Genomic DNA, 10,880 nt, shown 5'->3' with positions numbered 1-10,880 from the left:
AAATGCTGAACTCGAATAGCTCTACGGACCACGCGATCATGCGCCCTGCAAGTTCTGGCTTTCTCAGTATTTGTTTGATTGGGTAGTCCATTTTGACGACTATTTGGTGGCTTTGAAAATAGGGCCGGAGGCGTCGGGCCGAGGTGACCAATGCTAAGGCCAACTTCTCAATCGTTTGGTATCATTTCTCTGTATCTTGAAGAACTCGGTTGATATAGTATATAGGGGTTTGGTTCTTGTCGCGCTCCTGCACCATCACCGCACTGATTGCACTCTCGCTGACTGCCAAGTACAGGAGGAGGTCGAAATGATGATCTGGGTTATGCATCTGTATGATGGCCTTGCATTTTTTTGGGTTGGCTTCAATACCCCTATGGGTGATCATGAAACCGAGGAACTTGCCCCCCTGGACTCCGAAGACAGACTTTTCAGGGTTCAAGCGCATGTTGTGCTTCCGTATTTGGTTAAATACTTCGGCTAGGTCGGCAACATGGGCATCGACTGATGTGGTCTTGACGACCATATCGTTTACGTAGACTTCCATGTTCCGTCCAATTTGCTGGTGGAAGACTTTGTCCATCAGCCTTTGATAAGTAGCCCCCGCGTTTTTTAGGCCAAATGGCATCACGCGGTAGCAAAAGTTGGCATGGTCGGTGATGAACGATGTGTGCACCTCGTCCGATGGGTACATCATGATCTGATTGTATCTAGAATAAGTGTCCAGAAAGCTAAGGAGGGCGTGACCAGATGCTCCATCAACCAATCTGTCAATGCTTGGTAAGGGGTAGGCATCTTTAGGGCAAGCCTTGTTCAGGTCGATTTAGTCGACGCACATACACCACTTCCCTGAGTTCTTTTTAACAAGCACCACATTCGCTAGCCACATGGTGTATCGGAGTTCACGGATGAACCCTGCCTTTATTAGCTTTTGTGTTTCAGCTATGATAGCCTCTCGTCTCTCACCGTCGACCTTCCATTTCCTCTGGGCCACCGGTTTTGCCTCTTTATGGATTTCCAATTTGTGACAGATAAGGTTAGGGTCTATACCTATCATGTCGGCGCTGGACCATGCAAAAAGGTCGGTGTTTTTGGAGATTTCGGCTTCAAGTTGTTGCCGTAACTCCGTGCTCAAATGTTGGCTTATCTTGGTGCATTGGCCGGGGAGCCTTCCGATTTGTAGGTCGGCAAGCTCGTCAATTGGACTTGGTCAGTTGTCATGGGATTTCGACCTCGGGTCCAGGTCAGTGATGTCCTCTTGAGTGATATGAGCGATAGTAGGGGGTCACGTCGGCGGCGCTCCTCTGATGGCGAAACCTTCAGGCTTTCAGCATAGCATTTCGAGCTAGTTTTTGGTGCCCTAACTGAGACGATCTTGCCGTTGCTCCCCAGAAATTTCATCGTCAGGTGCGGGGTAGATACCACAGCTCCAAGTTGGTTCAACGTCGGCCTGTCGATGATGATGTTATACGACGTGTTGGCCTCAACGAGGAGGTATCTGACCATGATCCTCCTTGAGTCAGGAGGGGTCCCGAAGGTTGTCAGCAGGTCTATGTGTAACCCCCTTTCCAGATCACATATACTAATTATAACTAATTATTTATATTATTATGAATAATATGTAGAAAAGATACTTAAAGAAATGAATTAAATTTATTCAATTAAAGTTTTATTCAATAAAAGTCACTAGATATTACAAACCATTTTATAACAACTTAGTAAAATAAAACCCCTCATCCTATGCTCTAGATTTTTGCATCTGACCTTTTAACTGCACATCCAATTTTTCTGCATTATGAGATCTCCAATATCTGGGTTTAAAAATATTTATGGGGTTAGACATTTAATTTCATTCACATCTCACACAAACAAATCAGACAAGTGCATAATAAGTTCATACAATTATTAATACACATACTAAATTGATAAGATTTTTCATTAATAATAGTCCAAATAATGCAATATGATTATGAGAATGAGATGCAGATTTTGACTGAAAATATACTTTTAAAAATCATTTTGACTCAATACTCCATGGAGATTTTCCCTTTTGAGTGTTTAGTGATTCGACAATGTCCCACTAAATGCGAACAAGTAGATAGTAGTCAGAGCGTTAGTGCACCCGAAAGACTACCACGACACAGAATCAATAAAGACTAGCCATCTATGGGATTGCCCATGCCTAAACACTCCCTAGACCAAAGGTCTATCTCCCAGACCAGAGGTCCCGTCTTACCCATTCTACTCAAACCCCGTTTACTATCTTCTGACATTGGTAGCATAAAACAAATACCTCAGTCAGACTTTCACAACTATATCAAGCTCTCTCTCACTTTATCCTTTTCTTTATCCATCTCGTACTGCCAACTGTCTTTGACAGTACCCACTATCACAATCAATCTCTCGCCACCAATGTCTTAGAAGTAAACATAAAGAAAAGAATTCACATAAAAAGTATCATTTCAAAATTACAAAACTCATTTTTTTTCTATCAAATATCCTTGGTACAAAATTCATTTCTCAAATATTTATTTTTTGAAATTCTTTTATTTTCCCCCGAAAAATCTTTTCACTAAAAAATGACATTATGCAATATACAATATGAGTCACTATTAATCTATCACTTCAAAAATTATTCTCAATCAAACTCTTCAAATACAATTCAAACAATTTCAATAGAAACATTCAGTCATAAACAATCAACCACTTCAAGATTCAACCTTAAAACATCAAATTTATCAAAAAGTACAATCAAAAACCATATCAACTAACCTAAGGTTCCATGCATCAAAACTTATAAGTAAAGATCAATACTTATTCTACAACTATATAGGCATGAATAAAATTAAACATCTAATGCATACCTATTTCTCCAAGCTTGATAGTTTTCTCCTAATTTTCTTGATTTTTTCTTCTCCTACTTCTTTTTCTTCCTCTTATCTTCTTCCTTTCTTCCCCTTTTCTTGAAATTTTAGTTGTTTACTCCTTGTTTTACTCCTTGGTTGTGGAAAAGATGGAGTATTTTTGGGTGTTTCTTTGGCATTGGTTTATGTCTAGTTGTTAAGGGTTGTTGGTGAGCTTTTTGGTGCAGTTTCTCCTATTTATACTAGTCTCCACCTCCATTCTCCAATCTTCTAGATTTGTAGATATTTCCTAAGATATTTTAATAACATAGTGATCAGGTGTCCATTTTGTAGATATTTATAGGACTTTCTAGAATTTTCTTGAATTATTTAAGTATCTTAATGATTAAGTTTCCAATTTATTTAATAATTTGGTGGAGATGTCCACTTTCTAGAATTTTGTAGAGTTATTTAGTTATCTTAATGATTAAGTTTTCAATTCATTTTAATCACATGGTGATTATGTGTCCCTTTTTTTTGTAGAAATTTATAGAACATCCTAGAATTTTATAGAATTATTTAAATATCTTAATGGTTAAGTATATAATCCATTCTAGATTTCTATTGTGTAGAATTTTATAGTACTTTCTTGAATTATTTGAATATCTTAATAGTTAAGTTTCCAACCCATTTAATTATTTGGTAATTAGATATCTACTTTGAAGAGTTTTGTAGAACTTTCTAGAACATTGTAAAATTACTAAAGTATCTTATAAATTAATTATAATTTTGAGAAACTAATATCATCATTAGAATCTTGACCATTAAAATTATAAACTTTTGTCTCTTGATCATCTCCTAATTATGTTAATTAATATTAAATAAATTAGAATTTGTTTGTGTCATAATTTAATTGGTTGAGACTTGTATTTTAATTTCACCTAACTATACATTTTTATTAATTATTACAAGTATACTATATTGATGATAAAATTATTTATAACCTTTTGAACATTTTTCCATAGTTTTCTAGCTTAAGGTTTTAGCAGAATAAATTTTTTTAGTTAAATCCTTAGAGAATTTCTATAAATTTTAATTTAGAGATTTTCTCTCTTAATTGTATTTATTCTTAATCTACACTTAATAAATTATTATTTAAATTACAGATTACTTAAATTTTCTTAAATTAAGTTTCTTAGATTTTACAGCATGCTCACAACGTTGTTCGAGAAATAGTCAAATTAGATAATAAAATATATGTTATTGAATTTAAAAAATCTTGTTAAATAATGCTACATAAATTTCATTCACAGTAACTTACATAATATTTAATATATAATAATTTACAGAAATTATATAGATAAATAGTTACAAAATTTAGGATGTTACACTAAGTATCCCCGAGTGTAGACTCGTTCTCCTGCAAAATCGACTAGGGGTTCTGTGTGTGGTTGAAGGAGGGAATGGGGGATATCTAACCTTAGGAATGTTGGCCAGTATAGGACGTCAGCCGAGCTTCCCTGGTAGATCAACGTCTTGTGGACCTCCCAGTTAGCTACTTCCACCGTGATGACCATGGGGTCGTCCTGGTTTGAACAAATGCTAGTGTAGTCGTCATCCGTGAAGGTGATGGGTGGCGTGTTGCGGTGCGGGGTCGAGGTGTCTTTTACATGCTGAGTTACTAGAGCCTCCCACTGTGAAGCCACCTGCAATTGTATTGATGACTCCACGTAAGGGAGTTGTTCCTGTATCATGCAGTGTTTTAAAACCTGGACCGACCCGGCCGGTCGGACCGGTTGGACCGGGAACCGGTGGTCCAGCCGGTCCGAATCTGAAGTTGGATCGGTTATGCAGTCGACCCGTTTCAAACCGGATTGAACCGGTCAATTTTCCGGTTCAACCGGCGAACCGGTGGGTCAAACCGGTTCAACCACTTTTTTTTTTTTATAATTTTTTTAAGGGACCATAAATCACAAAAATAATAATGAAAATTGAATCTCTTAATGAAAAAGCAAGGAGTCTTATTAAATATAACAATGACTACTTGTTCTAATATATTTGTTTACAATATATACAACTTAAATAACTTTTATAGTATATTATTAATTTTAAATTATGTATTTAATAATTCAATATCTATGTAAATATTACATATATTATTTTGTGATATTAATTGCAAGCATATTATATATGTACATATTATTTATATTTTTAATTTGTATTAATATACCGTTTAACATGTAATTTTTTTATGTATTTTTTTACAAAATAAAAATAAAAATAATTTTAAATAAGATAGAAAAATTTAAATTTAAAATAAGATATGAATTTATTAAAATTTATAAGTATAAATATATTTAATATGAATATTTTTTAATAAAAATAAATAAAAATCGAGTCATGCGGTTCAACCAGTGATCCACCGGTTCAACCTTTGACCCGCTGACCCAATACCTTAACCGGTTCGATGACCGGTCCAGTTTTTAAAACTATGGTATCATGACTTACCTCGGCCTGCACTGCTCCGCCGATGTTTTGCTGAGATCCGGAGGGTTGATCTATGCGAGTGCCGGAGCCTCGGCCTCGTCCACGTCCTCGTCCGTGGTAGCCTCCTTTGTGAGATTGCTATCGTTGGACGTATTGCCCGAGGTGCCCTCCTTGGATGAGTTCCTCGATGCGGTCCCTGAGTGTGCGGCATTCCTCGATTGTTTGACCATAGTTTCTATGATACCGACTCTGCACTACTGGGGTTGTGTCTAGGATGTCTACTCGGGGTGCGTTCAAGGGGTTGTAGAAGTCATACCTCCCTCCCTTGTTCACCCTAGCCTTCTTGAACTGGCTGTCATTGGTGACTTTTACCTTATCTTTGTGGCCATGGTCTGGCTTTCCCTGTGGTTTCCCACGAACTTGGTCACGAAAAGCAATGTGTTTTTCTATCTGATTGTACCCCGTAGCTCAGGCACGGAGTTCGTCCATGTGCGAGGGAGGTCGCCGACAAAGGCTGTCAACAAAGGGTCCTGACTTGAGCACCATGAGCATGGTGTGTAAGGCGACCTTGGGGTTTAAGTTGCGGATTTTGACGGAGATGCTAGCAAAACGCTCCATGAATGTCCTCAATGGTTCGTCGTCGCCCTGTCTGAGGCTGGCCAAGGCAGCAGACGTGATGTGATGTGGTCGACTCGTTGCGTACTATGTCGTGAATCGCCTCACCAGAGTGTCGAAGCTATCGACTGATCCCGCTGGCAATTGAGTATACTAGGCGAGTGTCGATCCCTTGAGCGAGGTCAGAAAAACCCTACACAGGATAGCATCATCGTTAGTGTATAGGTTTACCTGCATGACGTACAGATCAACGTGCTCATCTAGGTTGGTAGTGCCATCATAACGGTCAATGTTGAGAGGCTTCCATCCAAAAGGAAGGGGTGTCTCCATGATGTCGTCAACAAAAGGATGGCGGCGAATGCTCGTCCTGTGTCCTGGAGCCTGGGCGGGTGCACTGCTAACTTCATGGTCTGACTTGTACGTCGGTACGTGCGATCGATGTGCAGTAGACCTATCGGTCGCCGCCCTGGGTGCAGTCAGTGCCTGGGAAACCGAGTGCCCTTCTTCCTCGTTTTAATTACTCGGTTGAGGGGGCTGATCAAGGGGGCGCTGAGGGAGCTGGGCGCGGATGCACTCATTCTCAGCTTGTAGCGCCGCTAAGTCGGCTTCGTGTTGGGCGCGGATGTTCTCCAGGTCAGCGGCATGTCGTTGTCGAATTTGATCAACCTTCTCGATCAGCTGTCTCAATGTCGCTTCTCCTTCCATTCTTGTTGTGTGATCTTGTTCGTTTGTTGCTTATCTACTATGCCTTCGGGTGAAAACCATAAGCGTGGCCAATAAGAGATGTCTTGATCGGCCCCACGGTGGGCGCCAAATGTTCTTACCGGAGATCGGTTGTGAGGGACGATCTACTAGGCAAGATTGGTGAGCCTCATTCGCTGGGTACGTCGGCTATTCCGGAGTGGGGGTGGTACCTGCAAAGGAGACTCCAATGCTAAAGTTAGTCTTTGTGGGTGTATGGGTCTCGTATATGTAATGCACGTACCTTAGTGTGAATTAGGATTTATCTGGGCCTTGGGCCTGAGGTCGGTTATGATCCCTTCAGATAGTAGGCCTTTGTTTTGGTCGATGTCTTGTAACGCTCATCCGATATCGTTTAGCGCTTTAGTGCTGAGTTCAAGCTCGGTTCCGCAATACGAGTAGTACAATATTATTTATTTTTTATATAAAAATCTAACTAAAGTAAAATAAATTTTAAAATATTAATTTCTTTATATCTCTCGTTTAACCCACTCAATCAAATAATTATAATTTTCATTTTATCCCCTTAACTATTTTTTATTGAATCAATTATCACATTTTTTTAAAAAAAAATGTTTGCTGTATTCTTCTCCATAAAAGGAAGTGTCACACATTTAAATTGAATTGACCTATAACCCAAACTTTAATGTTAGAAAGTTAATTTTAGTTGAAACATACATCAAGATGGCGACATGATAGATTAGATTAAAAAATATAGTTACACGAGATTAATAAATCCAGTTTATGATTATCCCTAAGAGATCAACTTTGTTACTCAAAATGATGATGAGATATTATTATTTTGAGACTAAATTTTCATAATTTTATTTTTAATATTTGAGATTAAAATATATGTATATTTTATAAATTATTATTTTATTAATACGAGACTTATTTATATTTCACCAAAGCTTAATTACTTATAATCACTAAAACACCAATGCATCGTACCATCGTAGTCAGGTGTTGTCTCTGAGATAAATGCCACAGAAAAATTACGACACTGGTTGTGGGTGTGGCCGTGTGGGTCGACCTCTTGTTCCATAAATCATCAGAAATCTCAACCACCCAATTGCTTCACCTTCTTGGTCGGTCACCCCTATCATGCTACTCCATATAAAAAACATAACAAATAAATAAATAAAATTTAGAGTGACTAATGTATTTTTTAGATACGACAAATATACAAAATCCCTGGACCCTACTCCTAGTCACCGGAGAGTGAAAGCGAGGAAGCATCAACATCCTCTGGGGAACAAGACCACGTGCTAACCCTATCATAAAACGTCGTCGTACACGATTCATCGGGAAACCGCATCTCCCCCTCCAAGCACATCACCACCTGCCTCATACTGGGCCGCTCCTCTGGGCCGTCCTTGGAGCACAAGAGGCCCAATCGCAGCACCAACAAAGCCTGGCCCACATCAAACACGCCACCCAGGTTCCCATCCACAACCTCCCAAGCCCTCCCCACGCGCCACCGCTCCCGCACCCAATCCACCAGAATGAGCTCCTCCGGCAACGCCTTGGGCTCGAACGGCCTCCTCCCGCACGCCACCTCCAACAACAAAGCCCCAAACGCAAACACGTCGGAACTCGCCGTGGGCTTCCCCGTCCGCGTCAACTCCGGCGCCAAGTACCCCAACGTGCCGACCACGCGCGTGGTGTTGGGATTCTCCCCGTGTCCGTACATCTTGGCCAAACCGAAATCTCCGAGCCTCCCATTCATCTCACTGTCCAACAACACGTTCCCAGCTTTTATATCTCTGTGAATCACCGCTTGCTCCCATTCTTGATGCAAATAAACCAAACCCCAAGCCACGCCTTTTATAATCTTAAACCTCTCTTCCCAGCTTAAAATCTTCCGGGGTTGCTCGAATAAGTACTTATCCAAACTCCCATTCGGCATCAAGTCATACACCAGAAAAAGATCGCACCTTTTCCGACACCATCCTCGTAGTTGGACTATGTTCCTGTGACGTAACCGACCAATGGTCGCAATCTCCGACATGAATTGTCGCCACCCTTCCTTCGAATCTTGCGTGATTCTCTTCACCGCTACTTCTGTATTGGACTCCTGGAGAACCCCTTTGTAAACTCTTCCGAAGCCTCCGAATCCAATTAACTGTTTCTCTCTGAACCCCTTTGTCGCTTGTTTCAGCTCCTCGTACGAGAATCTATGAGGACCAACCTCAAGCTCCCACGGTTCAATAACATCGCCATTTCTCATCTTTCTCACAACATAAACCATTAACCCGGTTAGAACTATCATTACCAGGGTAGCACTAGAAACAATGACACCCAACACGGTGGCCTTTTTGTGATTATCATAACTCGGGAGCGATGGTAACTCTTCCAAACGAAGAGATTTGGCTTCTCCGTGGTTCATCTTAAAGCTCCAACCGAGGATGTAGTGTGAACTTGCAAGCAACCCCGTTGAAGCTGAAAAGCCGACGTACATGTTGTCGTGAAGAATGGGTGAGAGATCTAGGTGGCAAGACAAGATAGGTGAAGTGGGCTTGGACGAGGTTAAGGAAAGTCTAACATGGAATTGTTTCTCTGAGGAATTGTAATCCAGCCATGCTTGAATGACTTTACCAGACTTCAAGCTGAGGCTTTGCTTGGATGAGGCGTCGGTGGCGGGGACGGATTTGTTGGAGATGATGGTGTTGACGTTGACGCCGACGTGGTTGTTGTTGATGTCGTAAATCTCGTAGTCCAGGACGGTGTCGAACTCCACGGCGAAGAGGTGGTTGGAGGAGTTTCCGACGTCGTGGGGCTTGAAGAGGCCGAGGTACTGGCCGGAATAGGCGCCGGGGAGGTCCTTGCTGGGGGAAAGCGTGAAGGCGAAGCCGTGGCCACCGTGTTTGGGGTCGCGGTTTGTGATGGCGAAGGCGAAAGCCGTGGAGAATGAGAAAACGGCGCCGTCGCTGGAGTTTTTGAACTTGAGCGGAGTGGAGTAGAAGGCGTGGCCGAGTTGGTTGTTGGAGTTTGTGAGACGCAGGATGCCGTTTTGTTGGATTGATGCGACGCCGTTTGTGGTTATGTTGGTGGCGGCGGATTGAAAGCCTTGGAAGAGAAGCTCTTCGGATTTGGCCACGAGGAAGATGGAGCAGAGGAGAATGAGTGTTTTTGCCATAACTGTGTTGGAGCTGAACCAGAGTATTTTACGTTCAAAGTTTAAATATGTTTTACTATAATAATTCACCTTCTATTTAAATACATTATTTTGAATTGTAATGCTTAAATAATTTATAAAAAATAAATATTATATATGAAAGTTAAAATATTATTTATTTTAATACATTTTTTATATACTGAAACTCTGTATTATAATAAGAGAACGTTGGTGTGTGGGGTGGAATAGGAAAACGTGGTTCTTGGCTTTCACGTGAGCGCATAAATACGTACACGACTTAGGTTCAAACCACTCATGTCTGTCCGGTATGAAAGGAAGAAAAATTGGTGAAAACTGAAACTAAGGTAAATGAAAATAAAATAAATAGGTGATAATTGATAAATAAAATGAAAACAAAGATATTTCACGGAGAAGATATAAATAGGTAAATAAAAATGATAGAAATATAATAAAAATAACTAGTGGACTTTACATTTTTTTTACTTTTTTTATTTCTTTTTTAATCATATACATATTTCACTTTTTTTTCCCATTGAAAAGGGTAAATGATAATAACAAAAGTGTTTTTTAAATACCCAATTAATATGTTATACAACACTTAGTGAAAAAAGAAAAGAAAAAGGTATGATAAGTGATAAAAATAAGTGAGATAAAAAAAATGAGAAGTATTAATAGTGTTTATGAAAAGTAAATGTCTAGATTTCATTAAACTAATAATAATGGTAAGTTTAATTACATCTGTGTTTGGATTGATCACACACTATAACTTTGATTCTAACAAGAAGAACAAATTGGTAATATTTTTTTTATCAAAATTAAAGTTTAATTGTAAAAGTAAGTTCATTAAAAAATTCAATAATGGTATCTATGATTTAAGAAAGTGTGTGAAAGTAAAGAAAGTTGTAGAGAATAAAATAAGTAATAATTGAGGTAAAAAAAAATTAGGTTGGGAATTATATATAGAAGAAAATAAAGAAAAATTCTTTTCTTTATTTGGTTATATAGAAGAAAAAAAAACGTGTATACAAATGATATAAATATCTTAAATAAAGAATGAA

General features: G+C 39.3%; 1 protein-coding gene and 1 long non-coding RNA gene across 2 annotated transcripts; both read right to left on the bottom strand.

Annotated features, from left to right (window-relative positions):
- Positions 1 to 1,649: 1,649 nt before the first annotated feature.
- LOC145951815 (uncharacterized) lies at positions 1,650 to 3,384 on the bottom strand. Its single transcript, XR_014429749.1, has 2 exons — positions 2,862 to 3,384; positions 1,650 to 1,808 (listed from the first exon to the last, which is right to left on the bottom strand). It is a non-coding gene; the product is annotated as an uncharacterized LOC145951815 (long non-coding RNA).
- Positions 3,385 to 7,820: 4,436 nt separating this feature from the next.
- LOC109814040 (L-type lectin-domain containing receptor kinase S.4) lies at positions 7,821 to 9,935 on the bottom strand. The gene has a single exon (XM_020378367.3). The coding sequence runs from the start codon at positions 9,820 to 9,822 to the stop codon at positions 7,891 to 7,893; it is 1,932 nt and encodes a 643-aa protein (XP_020233956.1). The 5' UTR covers positions 9,823 to 9,935; the 3' UTR covers positions 7,821 to 7,890.
- Between the last annotated feature and the right edge of the window lie 945 nt (positions 9,936 to 10,880).

The sequence above is a fragment of the Cajanus cajan genome, chromosome 9, assembly GCF_000230855.2.
Source record: "Cajanus cajan strain Asha chromosome 9, NIPB_CcT2T_4, whole genome shotgun sequence".
In the NCBI taxonomy this organism is placed as follows: domain Eukaryota; kingdom Viridiplantae; phylum Streptophyta; class Magnoliopsida; order Fabales; family Fabaceae; genus Cajanus; species Cajanus cajan.
Note: the sequence above shows the minus strand (reverse complement) of the source record. Positions and strands in the feature narration are given on the sequence as shown.